This window comes from Neofelis nebulosa, chromosome 1 (genome assembly GCF_028018385.1).
Source record: "Neofelis nebulosa isolate mNeoNeb1 chromosome 1, mNeoNeb1.pri, whole genome shotgun sequence".
NCBI classification, from domain to species: Eukaryota; Metazoa; Chordata; class Mammalia; order Carnivora; family Felidae; genus Neofelis; species Neofelis nebulosa.
This window is the reverse complement of record NC_080782.1, coordinates 17,563,337-17,585,704: the sequence shown is the minus strand read 5'-3', so window position 1 is coordinate 17,585,704 and position 22,368 is coordinate 17,563,337. Positions and strand designations below refer to the sequence as shown.

General features: G+C 35.5%; 1 protein-coding gene across 5 annotated transcripts in view; it reads left to right on the top strand.

Moving 5' to 3' along the window:
* The window catches only part of CDH12 (cadherin 12), a 1,057,614-nt gene extending 1,039,657 nt beyond the window's left edge, over positions 1-17,957 (top strand). For all 5 annotated transcript variants that reach the window (XM_058716265.1, XM_058716257.1, XM_058716243.1 and 2 more), the window contains 4 exons: positions 5,274-5,395; positions 9,935-10,052; positions 13,538-13,789; positions 16,547-17,957. In XM_058716265.1, the coding sequence (XP_058572248.1) occupies positions 5,274-5,395; positions 9,935-10,052; positions 13,538-13,789; positions 16,547-17,046 (992 nt within the window). In that variant the 3' untranslated portion in view covers positions 17,047-17,957. The remainder of the gene's footprint in view (positions 1-5,273; positions 5,396-9,934; positions 10,053-13,537; positions 13,790-16,546) is intronic.
* The last annotated feature ends 4,411 nt before the right edge of the window (positions 17,958-22,368 follow it).

The window sequence follows — 22,368 nt, the reverse complement described above, 5'->3', positions numbered from 1 at the left end:
AAAAATTAAAAAAAAAAAAAAAAGAAAAAAAAGAAAATACTACTAATAAACAATTCTAACTGAGACCGACTCAGAAAGCTAAGGGAGCTGACTGAGATATTTTCAAAGGGTGGGGAAAGAATATTTAACAAATATCTTTGAAGGGATTAAGGATAAAAATAATTTCCTGATTTTATGGTGTGAACTAAAAACTATTAATAAGTTAGTTATGAACTATAAAGCAACATGGATCAATAATAATTGGATTTAAGCGATTTGACTACTAACAGCACAGTAACTAATCATGTAGGATTTTGGTTATTTCAATTTTACTAAACTTTTTTTTAATTTCATTTTTTTAAATTTACATCCAAATTAGTTAGCATACAGTGCGACAATGATTTCAGGAGTAGATTCCTTAATGGCCCTTACCCATTTAGCCCATCCCTCCTCCACAACCTCCAGCAATGCTCTGTTTGTTCTCTGTATTTAAGAGTCTCTTCTGTTTTTGTCCCCCTCCCTGTTTTTATATTATTTTTGTTTCCCTTCCCTTATGTTCATCTGTTTTGTATCTTAAAGTCCTCATATGAGTGAAGTCATATAATATTTGTCTTTCTCTGACTGACTAATTTCACTTAGCATAATACCCTCTAGTTCCGTCCACATAGTTGCAAATGGCAAGATTTCATTCATTTTTACTGCTGAGTAATACTCCATTGTATATACCACATCTTCTTCATCCATTCATTGATCAATGGACATTTGAGCTCTTTCCATACTTTGGCTATTGTCGATAGTGCATGTGCCCCTTTGAATCAGCACAACTGTATCCCGTGGATAAATACCTACTAGTGCAATTGCTGGTTCGTAGGGTAGTTCTATTTTTAATTTTTTGAGGAACCTCCATACTGTTTTCCAGAGTGGCTTTACCAGCTTGCATTACCACCAACAATGTAAAAGAAATCTTCTTTCTCCACATCCTCACCAACATCTGTTGTTGTCTGAGTTGTTAACGTTAGCCATTCTGACAGGTGTAAGGTGGTATCTCCTTGTGGTTTTGATTTGTATTTCCCTGTTGATGAGTGTTGTTGAGCATTTTTTCATGTGTCGGTTGGCCATCTGGATGTCTTCTTTGGAGAAGTGTCTATTCATGTCTTTTGCCCATTTATTCACTGGATTATTTGTTTTTTGGCTGTTGAGTTTAATAAGGACTTTATAGATTTTGGATACTAACCCTTTATCTGATATGTCGTTTGCAAATATCTTCTCCCATTCTGTCGGTTGCTTTTTAGTTTTGCTGATTGTTTCCTTCACAGTGCAGACACTTTTTATTTTGATGAGGTCCCAGTAGTTCATTTTTGCTTTTGTTTCCCTTGCCTCTGGAGATGTGTTGAGTAAGAAGTTGCTGTGGGCAAGATAAAAGAGGTTTTTGCATGCTTTCTCCTCAAGGATTTTGATGGCTTCCTGTCTTACATTGAGGTCTTTCATCCATTTTGAGTTTATTTTTGTGTATGGTGTAAGAAAGTGGTCCAGGTTCATTCTTCTGCATGTCGCTGTCCAGTTTTCCCAGCATCACTTGCTGAAGAGACAGCCTTTATTCCATTGGATATTCTTTCCTGCTCTGTCAAAGATTAGTTGGCTGTACATTTGTGGGTCTATTTCTGGGTTCTCTATTCTGTTCCATTGATCTGAGTGTCTGTTCTTGTGCCAGTACCATACTGTCTTGATGATTACAGCTTTGTAGTATAGCGTGAAGTCCGGGATTGTGATGCCTCCTGCTTTGGTTTTCTTTTTCAAGATTGCTTTGGTTATTTGGGGTTTTTCTGGTTCCACACAAATTTTAGGATTATTTATTCTAGCTCTGTGAAGAATGCTGATGTTATTTTGATAGGGATTACATTGAATATGTAGTTTGCTTTGGGTAGTATCGACATTTTAACAACATTCTTTCTTCCTTTCCAGGAGCATGGAATCTTTCCCCAGTTTTCTTGTGTCTTCTTCAATTTCTTTCATATGCTTTCTATATTTTTCAGTGTATAGATTTTTCACCTCTTTGGTTAGATTTATCCTAGGTATTTTATGGCTTTTGGTGCAATTGTAAATGGGATTGCTTCCTTGATTTCTCTTTTTGTTGCTTCATTTTTCATGTGTAAATGCAACCAATTTCTGTGCATTGATTTTATATCCTGAAACTTTGCTGAATTCATGAATCAATTCTAGCATTTATTTGGTGGAATCTTCTGAGTTTTCCATGTAGAGTATCATGTCATTTGCAAAGAGTGAATGTTTGACATCCTCCTGGATGATTTGGATTCCTTAAATTTACTAAATTTATATTTGAATTTCCTCACTAAGTATTCAGTGATAACGAATTTCTACATGGCAAAATGTTGATAATCATGCTCATGCTAAATGGTGTCTAAACAAATTACATCATTGTTGTCCCAAATACAGATTAGCTGAGTCAGAAAAAATGGTCATGATTTCCTCAACATCATTTTCTGAATTATATGCATCAATGAAAAAAGTCTGTATTACTCTAATAAATTACATTCTCTTGTACAAAGTTCAGTGCTTATTTGAGTGCAGTAGTTCTTGAACAGAGTTGTTACTGCTTCCCCAACTGACATTTAAACACATAAGGTCACATTTTGAAACCTTAATTATGAAAGAATTTACAGATATACAATAGAGGAGATAATAATATAATGAAATCCATAAACCCATCGCTCATTTTTGACAATATGAAGTGTCATTTTATAGCTGTTCTATTTTTTTCCCTCAATCCTTATTTGGGCCTTTATTTTTTTAATTGCCACAATGATGACCGGTCACGTTTAATTTTAAGTAACTCCACAAATCCTCCAGGGCACAGGAAGATCTCACACAACAAATTGTATTAGCTAAATTACCAAAAGCATCTTTTTGAGAAATACTTTTAATAATATGATGTTACAATAGTGATTACATTTTTGTGACCTATTTACTCATTAGGCAAATGTTAAAATCTATATTGCAGAAAGATAAATAATTTGAAATGACCAAAAGGGAATTTCTCATGGGTAAAAACTGGCTTAAATTAATTTGAATAGCATGCTTGCACATTATAAAGGTAAATCTGCATTAAAAACACAATTGCACCAGAAGTCTCATCCCTTTTGGAAGACAGCCGATCCTCACCCCAGCTTCCCAAAATAAAACTCTGGTCCTGGAAAAACAAAATAAAAATAACAGTTTCCTTTTTATGTGGCCTCAGGACTTATACTTCGATACTTCACATGTAAAATGGAAAGTGGAGCATGATTTTTGTGTTGTATAGAAGTTGAATAGGTGAAGTTAGTCACATGAATTTACTAAACCAATCTGTAACATTAATTTCTTGTCTATTTTTTTCAATAGCTAAATACATTTCAATTTTTTTCTAATACACAGTATGTAACAGAGTTTAAGAGCACTAATTTGGAACTAAGAAACCTGGATTCAAACCCCATCTTGTTAGTTCCAACTTGTGATTTTTGCATGAGTCACATCCCCTAACTGCTCCCCAGCATTCTGACACTATATGTATAACTATATACTGTGAACCCTAAAAGCGTTCATCTATGTAACATGTTTTAGAATATAGGTACACTGTAAGCGTTACATAGTATTAGGCATTAATTCTGTTATTTTTTATAATCTCTAGATTTTCTTAGGCATGTGAACCAAGTTTAACCAAATTGCTGACTTTTACCTACATACTATGCTATAGGAGTAATTAACACCAATAATAGATGCGGAACCAAATAACCTCCATGAAATTCATTTGGTAATACAAGTAATACAATTTACCAAAGGTGATCTAACATTTCGTATAGCACCACCTCCTATTTAATACAACCTATGAAGTAGGGATTATTAGTACCTTGTGTTTTACCCGAAGAAACTGAGTTGAAGGTAGATCAGGTAACTTGTGAAAACAACCAGACATTTTCTATCAAATAAGATAATTCCCTCTGGCCAATATAAATTATTAAATCATAGATAATTTCTGCATCCTTCACCAAGATTGCCGAAACACCTTCTATAAATACATCCCATATTACAAAATGCACCATTCATCCTCTCTTTGTGTTATCTGTGTCTGTACTGGTACATGATGACAGATTTCACTGTGTCACGTGTGAATATGTGAACATTTATTACGATGCTGTTTATAGCGCCTATTATTTTCTAATAAATTTAGTACTGCAGGATCAACTTAGACTTGTCAGAATCACTTATGTATTGGGATCTTGTATGCTTCTTTAAAAAAATTCAGAAAGAGGTCTAAAAGAATACTAACATTATGAATCTTCAACAGCACTGCAATGAAGGATTTAACAGTCAGTAGGGAAGTCATGGTGCCATATACATGGTACTTGGATTTCCATAGACCTGGGTTTGAATCTTAACCTCCCATAATCCTGCGTGTGTAACTCCGGGCAAGGTCTTTCAACAATTTGAGGCAGTTTATCCATATATGAAATTTAATAAGGTAAAACTTTATAACAAATAAGGTAAAAGGTGCATTGTTAGGCCTTACTAATTTAATTTTATCTAGTCTTCTTCAATAAATGACAAGAGGCAGATAATATATCAGGGGCTGGAGCTACAACTTGTGATTGGATTTTAGCAGAAACTTTTTCAAAACAACATTATTTTTATACTGAAGGAAGAAAATCTTGTTTATTCTTTCTTATCACCAGCAAGCAATTTTATGGTGTATATTAGCTTTCCATAATCTATGTCTTTTACTTTCTTAAAGCTGTATTTTAATTTTTACTTTTGAAAAGCCCTCTCTTGTAATTTATCATCCTTTTCAGGAAGAATCATTTTTGAGAGACTTTTTAAACATAGATGATCCTACTCAATAAAGTTTTAATTATACGGACACAACATAGAAAACATGTTTTATCCAGTGAAAATTATCACTACTGGTGAAGATTGGTTCTGTGAACTAACTCTTGTATGATGGCTACACGTTTGACAAAATACTAGCCAGATGGTTGACCTTATCTTTGGCGGTGAGTGAATTTTAGGGATGAACCCTGATACAGTTCACTCCTGGTGCTCTGAGAGCAAAGCACTGATACCTTACTTATCCATCCTTTTATTGTTTATATTTGGCAAAACACCTCAAATTTTCCCATAAAAGAAGGATCCCTTAGATTCTATATAATGGCTAATTAACAAAAAAAGTTAAGACCATTTACTATAAAAGCAATAACTGACCAGATTTTATAATTGTCTGTTTTTTTTTATGTTTTCAATAGGTAACCCGTTATTAAGCAGCAAAGTCAACATATTGATTAATGTCTTAGATGTCAATGAATTTCCTCCAGAAATATCTGTGCCATATGAGACAGCTGTGTGTGAAAATGCCAAACCGGGACAGGTAACTTATTCATATTGTTAACTAATAGTGTATGAAGACCTACTATATGCATGTGTTTTAGGTTATAAGCCCACACATGAAAAGACACACACACACACACACACACACACACACACACATATCTGTGTGTGTGTGTGTGTGTGTGTTTACATTTAAAAAACCCACAATGGATAGTAAATTCAAAAGTTAAGGGTGATTTATGGATGTACCAGTAACACCACAGGAGATAAAGTGATGCTAGCTTAGTGAACATTCTTTGTATAACTAAAAAGCCTAGGATTGCAGATCTGCTCTGTTTTCCTTTCCTTTACTGTGGAATTTCCATGGACTCTGTGACTATAAAGAAGCAAACAAATCGAGAATGCATTCTTCTAGTGTTTCTTGCTTTGGTCACATGCTTTATGAAGAGGTACAGAAAAGCTCTATAGCCCATTAAAAATTTAAGGCTTCTTTCTTTGGTGGCCTTGAGTAGAACATCTGGATTACTGAAAATCTCTGAATTATATTTTCCTTATTAAGTCAATATTGTTCTGATTCTAGTGGGAGATCTCATGAGGGAGGACACCATAATTAAAAAAGTTATATCAAAATCCTAGAGTTAATGTGAGTGGTGTTGGGTAGCCAGTTTTTGTTTCTATACTATTACAGATGAGTGGGTAAAATAGCATATCATGTTATAATGTAATATGATGGTATGATATGACATGATATGATATGATATGATGAATCAAGAATGAGCAAATGATGAGAGTGTGTCAGAAATAATAATATGATTAACCCAATACTGTGCACCTAGGTCCAAAGGAAAAATAGATCAGTATGCTTGGTTTGCTTTCTATTTTAATCACCTTTAAATAGCACAACTATTCATTTAAATAAATTTGAAGTTTTAATTCTTACAGAAAAATTTTAATATTTCAAACACTATCATTATTCAAAAAGATCATTCTTTAATCTTCAGTATTTGTTTCAATTTGAATGCATTAAACTGATTTGTAGCAAATCTGTCCCATAATCCTAATCCTGTGATGTCCACTAGCTAGGTAGCTATTAAATTCAAATTAAATAAATTTAAAAATCAGTGTTCTCTTTCACACTAACCACATTTCAATTGCTCAATGGCTGTATGTGATGAGCGGCTACCATTTTTTTTCCATGTAGATATACAATATTTGCATCAATACTGAAACTTCTAGTGGCTTGTGTTGCTCTAATCCTTTCTCTGATAATTTGGAGAAAGTATTAATTTTATTACAGCATGACTTGTATAGTCAGATTTCCCATTTGATAAATTTGCATCCTTAACTTTGAATAGACGCAGAAATGCAGAAAAAGGTTTAACCCTCTATCCCCTTAAATGTACCCACAAATTACATGGGATAAGCTCACTGCCTGCTTTAGTGTCTGAAATAGAAGCACCTGAATAAATGTTTAACAAATAATAAACTGATTTGTTTATTTGAGAATGTATTAAGAGGTTTTCTGAAATTCCACAGTGTAGCAATTTCTCATTTTCCAGACCCCTTCACCCTCACCCCCATAACCAATCCTCTACTTTTTTAAAGATAATTAGGGATTTAATTCTTTTATACCAATCAGACTCTTGTAATGCACACAATGAAAGTCCTTCGGATACAGAATTCCATTCGGTGCTTCTCTGCTTGTCTAGTAAATGAGTTTAAAAAGTTGGGAATAGTAGAAATGACCTGAGGTAACTTGTTTTTCTTACATCTGGACAAAGTGGTAGGTAATCCGTGGGGTCCTTGGACGCTCTTTTTCTAATAAACATCTGTTGGGCTTTCTACTGGGTCACATTTATGTACAAAGAACAACCCTGAAATATTACTAAGTTTTAAGGGAGTGTGGAATGTGAGCATTTTCTGCTTTTGACCCACCCATCTTCCCATTGTCTAAGAATTATGCATAGGAACTGTCTATCTCTTCTGGCCTATAATTGAATATGTATGTATGCAAGTATGTATACATGTATATATGTGATATCTGTCAAGAGACAACAGGAAAAGAAAAGGATGATACTATCTAAATCAACAATGGTGAATCACTGAAGTGTGAGCGGTTTTTTACTTAGCGTAATGACTCCCAAGTGTCAATTCCAGATAAGTGACAGTTTATACCAAAATTTTCTTCTCTGCTGTTTGAAAGGATATTGCTTCATTCTAAAGTTATGTTCTTGATATTTTTTGGTGTTAAAGAACTTTAATTTAGTAAGTGATTATGCTTGCTGATAGTAGTTAATGGCAAAACAAAACAAAACACCTGGCAAATCAATCCCTTAATAATTTACAGAAAATTTATGGATGGGAACTATGATCTGATTAAGCATATGGATTTATGTGAAGGAAAGTTGAAGTTTGATAGAAGTGTGACTGATTTACACTGAACTAGAGACCTGGATTTCTCATTAGAAAATCAATTTGTTGGGGCGCCTGGGTGGCTCAGTCGGCTAAGTGGCCGACTTGACCTCGGGTCATGATCTCATGGTCTGTGAATTCGAGCCCCACGTTGGGTGAGCACTATTTGTCAGCTCAGAGCCTGGAGCCCGCTTCGGATTCTGTGTCTCCCTCTCTCTCTGCCCTTCTGATCATGCTCTGTCTCTCTCTCTCCCTCAAAAAATAAACATTAAAAAAATTAAAAAATAAAGTAAACCAATTTTTCAAATTACAAATTACCAATACTGCTTCAGGCACTAAATTTCCTAGTATGTATGCTTATGTGTGAATGTGTGTATGTGTATGTAAGCCTACATGCACACAAATATATGGGGAGGTAGAACATAGTACTAAGACTGGGTTTTAACCATGAAATGAAAACTAAAAGTATCAAATAAATCACATGTTCAGGGGCCCCTGGGTGGCTCAGTCAGTTGGTTGTCCGACTTTGGCTCAGGTCATGACCTCACAACATGTGAGCTTGAGCCCTGCATCCCACGTCGGGCTCTGTGCCGACAGCTCAGAGCCTGGAGCCTGCTTTGGATTCTGTGTCTCCCTCTCTTTGCCCCTTCCCAGCGCTTCTCTCTCTCTCTCTCTCTCTGTCTCTCAAAAATAAATAAACATTAAAAAATTAATTAAAAAAATAAATCACATGTTTAATGTCATTGTGCTAAGACATGATGTGTGCTTTGCCCACTGTGACCACAATGTAGTACTTGAAATGTAAGGTCTTCCTTTGGCAAATTCAGACTTAGTCTAAAAGAGTCATCACCTGAGCAGGCCTCTGCCCTCACCCTCTTCTACACACAATTCCTGAAATTCTTTCTGATGCAAAGCCATTGCATATGTTAATAAATAAATAACCTCAAAGCCATTATAATTTGGTTATCTGTGTAGTGAATTATCAATTTCACAGTTTGGCTCTTAGAAGTTATTTTTAATCTCCAAATTCTTAAGGGCACTTTACTGAAGTGTCAGAATTTTAACTACCAGACATACAACCTATGGGAGAGATTTAGGAAAAATTTTAAACACGATGGTTAGTGTTTACTTCCTAAAAACATTTTATGAGAATGCAATTAGCATTCTGGCCCGTTGGGGGGAAACAAATAAAAGAACAAAATAGGATATACATCTTTTGAATTTCTCTTTCTCAACATTTTATTTATTTATGAAAATAAAATTCATTCTCACAAACGTAACTATACTAAAATTTTGCTGTCGCAAGGGCTTTTAAATAATCAGCGATTTTCTTTCCAGTAAGCATTTTCGTATTTATGTTAGAAAGCATTTATTTTATTTAGTGTAAAATGCAAGCAAGTGCATTTTAATTTTATTTTGCTTATTAGTGAGAATTTTCAATGCTGTTAAGCTTTTTTTTATTTTTATTTTAATTTTTTTTAACGTTTTATTTATTTTTGAGACAGAGAGAGACAGAGCATGAATGGGGGAGGGGCAGAAAGAGAGGGAGACACAGAATGGGAAGCAGGCTCCAGGCTCTGAGACATCAGCCCAGAGCCCGACGCTGGGCTCGAACTCAGGGACCGTGAGATCGTGACCTGAGGTGAAGTCGGACGCTTAACCGACTGAGCCATCCAGGCGCCTGAAGTTTTTTATTTATGCAGATATTGATTTGGAATTGGTCCAGACCCTATAATTGTACCTGCCATTACGAACTGTAAATGTTTAGATATTTGTTTATAAAAATTATTTGTAGGGGCGCCTGGGTGGCTCAGTTGGTTAAGCGGCCGACTTCGGCTCAGGTCATGATCTCACGGTCCGTGAGTCCAGCCCCGCGTCGTCGGGCTCTGTACTGACAGCTCAGAGCCTGGAGCCTGTTTCCGATTCTGTGTCTCACTCTCTCTGACCCTCCCCTGTTCATGCTCTGTCTCTCTCTGTCTCAAAAGTAAATAAACGTTAAAAAAAATTTAAAAAAAATATTTGTAAATAATTGGTCCACTGATATGAATCTTAAAAAAGTCATTTATCTCTCCTTGCATGCATCACTGAATAAACTTACTAGCCTGGGATGTCAAGTTCCCTTTGAAACTCATGACTGACTTCAAGTTTCATCTCAACTTTGTTTCAGATAATTCAGATAGTCAGCGCTGCAGACCGAGATCTTTCACCTGCTGGGCAGCAATTTTCCTTTAGATTATCACCTGAAGCTGCCGTCAAACCAAATTTTACAGTCCGTGACTTCAGAAGTAAGTTTAACCGCATAAAAACGTACCTCTTGCCATGTAGCTTTGTAAAAGGGCGCAAAGGTAGCAACCCATGTTTTTCCTAGAAGCACTCAAGTTCATAAAATGTGGAAATCCATATATGAGAAATACGAAATTCTATGGTTAGCAGTAAATTAAATATTTCACCTATATAGATCGTATCTAATGAGGCAAAACGCTTCCATTTATAATGTGGACGGTCCCTTAACGAGTCAAGCCAAAATAGCCTATCTGGGAAATTGAATGCTTTCTATGTTTTAAATGTATCATTTGTTCCACGTGCGCATTACTTGTACAAACACGTAACTTCTTAGTAATTGGTTTGTTTGAATAACATACAGTACAGCACAGGTTAAGAATACAGGCTTTGTAACTAGTATGGCAGAAGTTTTCATTCCCACTCCATTATGTCCTCAATGGCAGACTCTCAATGTATGAAGTTATACTACATAATTTTAAACTCATAGTTGAAATAAATCAACCTCATAGTATTTATATTAAATAAATTAATACATGCAAATCATTTAACGCGATACCCAAGATGATTTTAGTGATCGCCTCTGCCATCATATCTGCACTTCTGTGTCTACCACGGTCATCATCACCACTGCTTCTGCTCCTAATGGTATCACATCTGCTACTGTGACAGCCACTACAACAATACAAAGGACACTGGATATATTACAGCTAAGTACTGGCCAGGTGTTCTTACATTATTAATTCTGTGACTGTGGACATTTTATCCCTTCTAAGTTTCTTTCGTTATGAAATGGGAATTAGAAACATCTGAGTTCATAATATTTGATGGTAAAAAGCTAGTTTCTTACTAAATTCTATGCTTATAAAACAAATGAGCAGATTGTGATGAGATGATAATGACTGACAGAAGTCAAAGATTGTCTGAAAAAAATTTACTTGCCTGTAAATATTTAGAGAAAGAAATCAGACATTTTGTCACAGAAGGAAATTGAGTAGGGTTTTCTCCATCTAATAGTGTAGCGTGAGGAATGGCTATAAATGCAGTAGGGTCCCAAATATGAAAGGCCTTATAAGTAGAGACACCACATATTTTATTATGAAAGCTAGAATACTTTCGAGAATAGACATGGACGATATTAGTGATTTTAATTTGAACAGCTCACATAAAATAGGACTGCCCAAGACAAACCAGAACATGTAGTCACCCTAACTAGAAGCCATTTAAAGACATTATAACTTTGGAAAGGTTTAGAAGAGCATAATATGTTCAAATTTGCATTAGGAAGATCAGTTTGGTTGTAGTTTGAAAAAGACAACAGAAGGATATAGGATTACTTGTGATGCTATTGCAGGAGGGGGTGAAAGTGTGTTAGATTAAGGTAATGGCTCTTGGAGATAGGTGGATAGAGACAGAAAGTTGTAGGGCTTGATGCTAGATTCCCTAAATTCTGGATGTGAATACAATGGACAAGAAGACTAATCAGACCTCCAGATCCCTGGCTTGGGCAACAAAGTAGATGGACACATCATTCAGGGACATAAGCATTGACTATCTTCCCTATTGTATGGTTGTTGGAGAATTAATATCTCATAATATGAATTAGATCATCTTGCCTCATAGCAATAGTGTTTTGTCTCAGTCTGAACATTGTTTGCTATTTAAATATGCCATTTATTATATTCCCCCTTTTATCTGAACTTACATTTTAAGTGTAAGTGTAAGTCTTTAAAAACTGAATAGAAACTTTTTATTACCTCACATATTTACCTCACCTCCTCCCCCCCCCCCCCCCAGGGGTAGACTATTTCAGTTCTACTCACGTTGCAAATTTCAATTCTACAATACAGTGGTATCAACCATAGCACCATGTTATAGTTACCATGGTATACCTTGTTATACCCATTCATCTTATAATTGAGATTTTGTATCTTTTTGCCCATGTTTCCCTATTTTCACCACCCCCAAGCCCTGGCAACCCCATTTGTGCTCTACGATTTGGCATTACTGAGTCTGGTTGGCCATGCATGTTATAATAGACATTTTGCATCTTGGTATTTTTTTTTTCAATTAAAAAAATATCCCTATGTAATAACCAAGTCATCTTCCCATGCAAAACAATCTTATCAAGTAACTTTTTCTCAACTTAGTGCTTCTACTGTAATGAATCTAGAGAATCTGCCTAAGTTTTAGTTGTTGAAATTAGAATATACAAATAGATGAATGAATATTACTGAGTTAGCAACATTGTCTGACGAACTTGTATTTTAATGAGAACTATATTTTTCTAAAATTAGTTTCCATGATTCCAAAGTGGATATGATGTATGACTATAATAGGTTAAATATTAATATATTATTTATTTATTTATTTTTATTAAAAAAAATTTAACGTTTATTTACTTTTGGGACAACGAGAGACAGAGCATGAACGGGGGAGGGGCAGAGACAGGGAGACACAGAATCGGAAACAGGCTCCAGGCTCTGAGCCATCAGCCCGGAGCCTGAGGCGGGGCTTGAACTCACGGACCTGGACATTGTGATCTGAGCTGAAGTCGGACGCTTAACCGACTGAGCCACCCAGGCGCCCCGATACATTTTTTTAAATAAATAGTAAGATATGTGTAGGAGTTACTTTAATAGACACAAAAAAGAAATGGTGTTTTGAATAAAACCATATTTCCACTTGTATGTGTAGAAATACAATAAGTAAAGAACAAATACATGCAAAATAATACTTTCAATAGAAGTATTAATTGCACGTATATAAGATTTTAAATTTTTATTGCCTTGGATTATTCTAAGTAAATATGGCTGTTTTTGATTTTGTCAGAATTAAAATTAATCATTTTGTACTTATATTAAAATGGTGATTATTTATGTTTAAAATTTTTAATGAATCTAGACGTTTTTAACACACTTTTTTTCTCTTTTTCCTATACTAACTAATGTGCAAAAGTGAAAAATGTAGATACAGATATATATAGATATATTTTACCATATACATAGCTATATAGCACAGATTCAGATCCAGGGAAAATAATAAGTCAAATGGGAAATTGGTATTTGTTATATTTTAAATAATAGGTTCTTAGGCAAGATATTTTACAGATTCATACTTTGTAATCTTTGCTCTTGTAGCATGTAAGAAAACACCCACAGTTGTATTTTTTTTTTTCTCAATGACATTTTGATGTTAAAAAAATGAGTCAAGTCAACACACTTCTTGCTTTATAACCAGTTTCTTTTCCTTCTGAATTGAAAATATAAATCTTATACCAGATAAGATTAATGTTTCTTCTTTTCCTAAGGATTATTTTGATTACATTTGATTACATTTGGCAGCTCTTATAATAATAAAAGAAATAATTAAAATATGGGTCTATTTTGCTGATGCAAGAACAACTTCCTACCGTTTAACAGATACCAACCTTTCAGATTTGAAGTGAAGCTTTTAGTAACCGTCTTACCATCAATGTCTTGTTTTGTAGACAACACAGCTGGAATTGAAACCCGAAGAAATGGATACAGCCGCAGGCAGCAAGAGTTGTATTTCCTCCCTGTTGTAATAGAAGACAGCAGTTACCCTGTGCAGAGCAGCACAAACACCATGACTATTCGAGTTTGTAGATGTGACTCTGATGGTACCATCCTGTCTTGTAATGTGGAAGCAATTTTTCTACCTGTAGGACTCAGCACTGGGGCTTTGATTGCAATCCTACTGTGCATTGTTATACTCTTAGGTTGGTTTCAATATTAATCCCATATTCTCTCTCTCTCTCTCTCTCTCTCTCAATCTCTCTTCTCTCTGCCTCTGTCTTCACAATACATGTAAATTAGTTTTTCTTCGTTGAGATGTCACATCTGGATAGAAGAAAGATTAACTACATTGAATTCTATTTTTTATTAATATGAATTTTCTATTTAAGACTCTTTGTATATATAGCACTAAGAATAAACAAATAACATCATCAGAAACACAAGAGTACATTCAAGCCCTTGGGGATTCCAAGGAATAGCAGTTTGTTGCACATGCCACAGTGAAATTTTCTATAACAGATATCCCATTTACAGCAGTGTTTTTATAATTCATCTTATATTCCAGTAATTATTGCTATCTAATAAGATAGTACATATCTTTAAAAATATACTAGATGAACCGTGGCTCTCCAATGCCCATTCAATAAAGGAAGAAAAGGGAAAAGACAGGAAAGAAATGAAAGAAAGTAAAATCATTCCTAACTTTTTTTTCTGTTTAAACTGCCAGCCAAAAGCAGTTCTCATTCTGCTTTTTTCACAGCTCCACACATCAAAATTCTAACCACCCTCCCTAGAAAAGAACACACTAAAACATCCAGAAGCACTGCAAAGGAAAAGGATTGAAGTAACGTATTCTGTAACATCTCTGTGAGAATTAACATAAATCTACTTTAGGGGTTTCCGTCTTCCATCCATTCTGTTCAGCTGGCTCCATTCACTTATTAATTCACTGCCAGATTCACAAAACTAGAGAGAGCTTTTCTGTTTTGCCCATCATTTCTTTAAGTTCAAATTGCAGCAGAGGTACAGCTGGGCACTGTGGAATCCGTTTATAAATGCTTCACAAATGTAGATACATACATTTATCTTTAAGATAGAAAATTAAAAAAAAAAAAAACAACAACCTAGGATGTAAAGCATGGAGTAAGGCATTATATGACAGTTTTTGGAGAACATTCTCTAAGAAGCTCCATGTCAGTTTGGAAGTTGAAGTTCTGGTCCAATTTGCATAGTGTAGATACTAATTCACACAAGTAACATTGGTGTGTGGAAAAAGATTCAAAATAACATTCTCACACCTGAAATTGAACACCATCAGTTAGGTGCTTAACCTCAAATCAAGGGTTACTCTTTCATGCTTCTTTCTTTCAAGGAGCCACCAGAGTCCCAGAGTGTTTCCATATCAACCTACCATGACTTGGCATGTTCTGGATGCTCATTTGTGGCCTGTTTGGCCCTTTTATAGTGTACTGTGTCATCTTGCTCTGCTCAGCATCATTTTGCCCCGCTGTCTGTTACTCATTCGTCCAAATAGTTTCTGAGTGTCCACAGTGCACTTGCCCCATTTTAGCACATGGATTTCCAAGTCCACAGCAGTGAATGTTGACATTTCTAGTTCTGCCATGAAGAATTCTTAAAAACCCAACTCTTCTTGGACCTCTTTAATCAATCCCAAACTCCTTCAGATCTTCCCATTTATTCTGAGCCATTTTCTTATCTTTCCTGGGGTGAGGGGAAGCACGAGTGTCCTGTGGTGTTTAGGGATCTTTTACGGGGCCCTCAGACACATCAGCTAGTAGTCCCCTTCTCAGCCATAGCAACTCCAAAGCCATTTTAGGTGTAGGCCTTCTCTGTGAGGTTTGCAGTTTCTGGCTCACTCCCCAGGTGAGCAATAGTCTTTTTTTCATTTTGGGACCTCCTTAAATCCTGGGAAGAGTGCAGAGTGCTAAACATCTCTTAGAGGCCCATCGTATAAAAGCTCTACCTATATCTCCTTCCTCCTTCCAGTTGGTCAACCTTTAATTTGGGAGGAAGAGGGAATAAATGAGCTTTCCTCATCACGCAATCTCCTCTAATTTCTAATCTTTTGACAACAGTCTTCCAGACTCTACTGTAGGAAATCAAACATACTGTGACTTTCAATCTGTTACCCCTTCCGTGGAGGAGAGGGGGTTTTATGATGACCAAAGTTGAGCACTGACTTTATGATTTGAATCTGTGCCCTTTCACTTCTAGAGGAACTAAACACTTACAATTTAGTGGTTGCTGGGCATCAGCCAGGAACAAAGAAAGATTTAAGTGAGAGCATATAAATTAAATATTTCAAAATTCTATCATGAATGAATGCAAACTGAACACTGGGAATTTGATTTAGAAAATGTCTCAGTATGTTAGGACACAGAATTGAAATAATTAGAAATCTCAGTTGACACAGTTTATAAAAATAAGGCCCTTATATTCTGTACTCTTCCTTCCTTTCTCCTCTCCTTCCTTCCCTTCTTTCTTCCCTTTCTAAAATGTATCACTTTGAAAAGTCATTTTTACAAGAAGATGTGGGTTTATTTCATTAGAAATGCAAATAATGTTACAGCTAGGGAATCTAGCTATAAATAATATCTAAGTGTTACTTATGGGCAATAATATTCAAGTTTTATTATACCAATACTATACAGCTCTCTCTATGCTTAGAACAAGCATTCTTTCTTACAAAATTTTGTAACACACCCTTTTTAACTGCCACTAAAATACTGAAATATAACACAAACTAAATATAAGACAGTCATTGCTTGATTTTGTGAATAATTTTGCTAAGGTGTCATGTTAGCTACAATTTGAAAATGAAGTTGAGCTTTACACGATGAACAATGTAAACATAGATATGATCCTTCTGGATTATAATATGTCTACTTTGAAAATCATCAACTACATATTCTCAACTTGCAACTTTTGTCTTGTTCTAGCCATCGTTGTACTGTATGTAGCTCTGCGAAGGCAGAAGAAGAAAGACACTCTAATGACCTCGAAAGAAGACATCAGAGACAACGTTATCCATTATGATGACGAAGGAGGTGGGGAGGAGGACACCCAGGCTTTCGATATTGGTGCTCTGAGAAATCCGAAAGTGATTGAAGAAAACAAACTTCGCAGGGATATAAAACCAGACTCTCTCTGTTTACCTCGTCAGAGACCACCGGTGGAAGACAACACAGACATAAGGGATTTCATTAATCAAAGGCTGCAGGAAAATGACGTGGACCCGACTGCTCCACCGTACGATTCGTTGGCTACATATGCGTATGAAGGAAATGGATCAGTAGCAGACTCCCTTAGCTCTATAGACTCTCTCACCACGGAAGCTGACCAGGACTACGACTATCTGGCAGACTGGGGACCCCGCTTTAAAGTCTTGGCAGACATGTTTGGTGAAGAAGAGAGTTATAACCCCGATAAAGTCACTTAGGGCAGAGGCGAAGGATAAAACACAACCAAATGGAGAAATTTAAGAAAAGGAAACACAAATAGAAATCACACACACATACACACACACAGACACACACATGCATGCACACATGTGCACACACACATACACACACACACACACACACACACACACACACACCAGGCTTTATAGGAACACAGTCCTTCGATTACCTGGTTTCTAGCAAGTTGCTATATTTATCATATTGTCAGTTTTGTTTTACTCTGCAAACACAAGATAAATCCTATTAAATGTACTCGCTTGGTTTTGTTTTGTTATTTTGGAAACACACTGAGACAAGCTCAGGCCTATTAAATACAATTTACTGACATGACAACATAGAACGAAGATAGCTATGTGGCATCACGGTGGAAGAGTGTTAGATATTTCTTAATTCCACTAAAGTGCCTATTGAAACTCTTATCATTTAAAGTGGTGTCCAATGCACTCTGCTGTGATGGCATTACAGGATTCAGAGATACAGAGGACAGAAAACAAAGACACTGTCTTTATGTCAAGGAAGCAATAGCAACACGCTGACTTCTAATTCCTTTTGAGGAAAAATGAAGAATACTTTCTGAACTCCATCTTCTTATAATTCAGAGGTTTTTGTTTTCTTTTTTTAACTGTATGCCAAAACACATTGGTTTTTCCTACCCTTTCAGAATATTGAAATAAATGCGATAATATCAAATTCAATATGTAAGTCCTGAATCTTAAAAGCAATGTTTGATCTTCACATTAGTTCGTATTAAAGGTGATCAGCAAAATGTTGTTTTTTTTTTCCAAAAAAAGACATTTTAGAAAAGGAAATTAAAAAAAAAATCCCTCTTTATGAAGAGAGGCCTCAGGGCTGAAACCCCACATCAAAATAAATATTGGTTTTTTGTTAATACTGTGCTGGTGTGTGGAAGGTTCGTTTTAACAAATCACCAGATTATTAACGTGTTCAGTCATAGATAAAATTTGAAGTTGCGTTTCTACGAAAATTATTAAGGAAGTGCCATTAATTCAAACTTGGGAAGAGAAATTCATTACAGAGCTTCTCAGAGTTTCTTACAAACTAGTGATTTTTTTTTTTGATGAGCAAAGAAAATAAAATACATATCAAATGATACAGGATGGATTTATAGCGTGTCTAAAAATATTACATATTATTAGACAAATAAAAAATCAGGGATTTCAGAAAATTCAAACCAGTGACTAATTCCTAAGATGAACACAAATGCAGAATCAAGCAGTTGATTGATTTATTTAATCAACATGGATTTCAACTTTGTAAACATTGTTATTAATGCTCACAGTTGCTTCTTTATGTGATCATCTACAATAATTCCAATATAAATGATCCCATACAACTCTTCTTTAAAAAACTTTTACTTTTTAATTTGAGGCAGATTTCTGAGAAATGTTAGATTTTATAAGCATACAAATACACTACACTCATATACTTTACTTTCAAGTGAACTGTACCCTATCTAGAAATGCACTTAACAAAACAGATAACTCCGAAGTGATGATATATTTTCTTAACAGTATAATTATACAAGTGACTACTGAACTATTGAGACTATCTCTAGGAAAAAATAAAATTTGCTTATAAGATCCACCCTGAAAATGTGGTCAATATCTAGCTGTATTTATGAAACATTTATGAATATATTTATATTATATTTGCAAAGTTGTAAAAGAATTCGCACATGGGAAAAATGGGTAGAAATATGGATAGTATAGGCAAATTGTATTCAGTCCTATTCATTATTAAGTATTACTTCAAAAAATATGTAAGTGATAATTATGCAGTGGCAATTTGGCTCTTAGCATTTGCAGTTCACATGCCTTTTTTGGTGCCACGTAGTTGCACACTGTCCTTGTTTTCCATATCATGAACAATTGTTGAACTTCTTTTCGTCCTCACAGCACCCAGATCTCACTTGTGTCTCAACTTTGGGAAATATATTTGAATATTCACATAGTGTAATAATTTGCAGCATAGAATGCTTTGGGAAACAGCTATGTAATTTTTTTTAAAACTGGTGATGTCATAACCTTACTGGAAAAAAATGAAGGCAACTTCTGGGTTTGTCTTAGCAACATGATTTACTATGCAGTGATGCATGACCCCTTGAAGAAGGTTAATATGGAAGATCACTTCTGGCTGACAACATGATTCTTGTCAGGAATCATTGATGTTTGTATCTGGTTAGAGCATCTAACTGCCTCTGCAAGGGTCATAGATAGAAAGCCATGATGGCACAAAGAAAACTTGGGAAGGACAGGTCATTTCAAACCACATGACTGAGATGCTAAGCAAATATGTGAAATTGGTGAGTCTTACTTTTATCAAACTAATAAGCGTTTGGCCATTACTTCTCTATTTTACTTTGGCTACACCACTGCAATAGTTTCTTAGGGCTGCCATGATGAAGTACCACAGACTGGGTCGCTTAAACAACAGAATTTTATTTCCTTGTGGTTCTGGAAGCTGGAAGTCCAAGAACTAGGTATTGGAAACGTTGATTTCTTCTAAAGGCCTCACTCCTTGGCTTGTAAATTTTCTTTCTCCTTGGCTTGGCCATTTTCTGTGTCTTCATATGGTCGGCCCTCTGTGCTAATTCTTCTTCTTTGAAAGACACTGGTCATACTGAGCCCACTCACAGGGCCTCTTTTTACCTTAACTCTTAAATGCTCTGTCTCCAGATACAGTCATATCCTGAGGCGCTGGTGATTAGGATTTCAAAATATCAATTTTAGGCCGACACAATTCAGCCCCTAATGGCCAATATATTTAAAAAATATATTTGATTTCCAGCAAATGAGCAAACAAATGGGAAAAAATGATATAGAATGGAAATAATTTCAGGTACAGTAGGAAACCAGAGTGATATAGTGAAAAGAGGTCTATTGGCGCTCATAAACTGGGATTATAATGGGTTATCTTTTAGACTAATCAATACTTATAATATCTTCCTTTTAATTTTTTCTTAAATTTTTTTTTAAGTTTATTTATTTTGGGGACAGAGAGAGACAGAGCATGAATGGGGGAGGGTCAGAGAGAGAAGGAGACACAGAATCTGAAACAGGCTCCAGGCTCCGAGCTGTCAGCACAGAGCGCAACGCGGGGCTCCAACTCACAGACCGCGAGATCGTGACCTGAGCCGAAGTCGGCCGCTCAACCGACTGAGTCACCCAGGCGCCCCAATTCCTTTTGATTTTTAATAAACAGTCCCTGGCCTTCATTTAGGAATTAATCAATGTTAAAAAAAAAAAAAAAAGGCTTAGAATTTACATGGAGAATTTTGGCCATTAGTAATAATCATACATAACTTTTTAATTACATTACATGTTTACCTTTACAAAAAATATATATGTACATATTATATGTTACATCTGAATATAATATACATTTATTTTAAATGCAACCTTTGTGCTAAAAAAGTATTAGATCAACACATAAGAATGAAACTGTGCTATACTAAATATAATTTAAATTTGCCCTGTACCAAATTCTATCACTAACTGGAAATGTACTATGGAGCAAACACCTTTGCCTCCATGTTTTATTCTCTTTATAAAATGTATCTGTTGCCCTTGGTGTTATCTAGGTTTCTTATGAAATTTCTTGATACTTAAGTTCTAGCTACAATTATAGGAAGTCTATTAAATTGTTTACATATTGATTACATAAATTTTTGAGAATCATAAACATCTTTAAGATAGAATGAACAAAAATCTTTGAACTATGGATTTGATTACTTTGGCTTACCATGTACCACATTAGGAGAGCCAGGCAAACATTTCTTAGGACATAATGTCAAAATGCCTCAGCAAGACAATGGTAGAGGTATGCATAGAAAGAGAAAAAAATATTGGAGCCCAGATCCTGAGACAGAGAAGGAAAACAAGTGACAGGAAGAAAAGATTGGAAGGGTGTGTCAGCCTTTGTCTTTAAGAGGAGGACATTTTCAAAATACTTGGAAAAGTTTTAGTAACTTAAGGTATTAAAATGGGAATTCTTTGGGCACCTGGGTGGCTTGGTTGAGTGACTGACTCTTGATATCGGCTCAAGTCATGACCCCAGGGTAGTAAGTTTGATCCCCGCCATGGGCTCCGTGCTGAGCTTGGAGACTGCTTAAGATTCTCCTTCTCTTCCTCTGCTGCTTCCCAGCCCCTCTCAAAAATAAAATAAGATAAAGGAAAATGGAAATTCTTAAGAGCAGGTATAAAAATGCAAGCATATTTGAGGTGGGAACCGGAGTAAGACTAGGTGTGAAAAGAGTTACTAAGATGTCAGTAACATTAGTCTGCTTCCTAAGAAAAAAGAGTGGGAAGGAGATAATTTTACAAACTCATGTTTGAAAATTTCTCTTGACTCCTCTGCTAATTCATAGTCTACCTAGCTACACAATTGTCATTTAGATTTTAAAAAATATTTTGAAGATGTGTTCTATCATATTCTGGCATCCAACCAAGCTGATGAAAAATAAGGGTAAATGTATCACTCCCTCATTTTATGCAATGTAAGTTTTTTCATGATGATATCCAGATTTTTTTCTTTTCCTTTTTGTTTTAAATTTCACACCAACATGTCAAGGTGAGTCTTTTGTCATTCTCAAGACTAGACACCCAGAATGTTCTTTCAATATGGAGCCACAGATCCTTCAGTTTTTGGAGATTGTCTTGTATTCATTCTCTGATGCATTCCTACCCTGTTTTTTCTTGTTGACTCTTTGTGGGATGTTTAATAGTTGATTGGAGGCACTGGGTTTAAGAGTTAATTGCATTATCTTTTAACTCTCACTTTCTATCTTATACTTTATCCCATTTTCATGATTATCTTTTCATCTTTGTCTTCCAGTTCTTTTTTTTTCCTTTTCTTTATTTTCATCCTTCCAGTTCTATTGGTAAACTTTCTAGTGATTTTTTATTTTTCTGATTTCAGCAGCTTGTTGCTGTGTTTTTCTGTTCTGTCTCTTTCCTGTTATTCTGCTCTTGTTTTTATTTTTTTTTTTTTAATTTTTTTTTTTTTTTCCAACGCTTTTTATTTATCTTTGGGACAGAGAGAGACAGAGCATGAACAGGGGAGGGGCAGAGAGAGAGGGAGACACGGAATCGGAAACAGGCTCCAGGCTCTGAGCTGTCAGCACAGAGCCTGACGCGGGGCTCGAACTCACAGGCCGTGAGATCGTGACCTGGCTGAAGTCGGACGCTTAACCGACTGCGCCACCCAGGCGCCCCAGTCTGCTCTTGTTTTTAGATAGTTTGTTTCTTTACTCTCTACAATAATGTTAATTTTAGTACTTT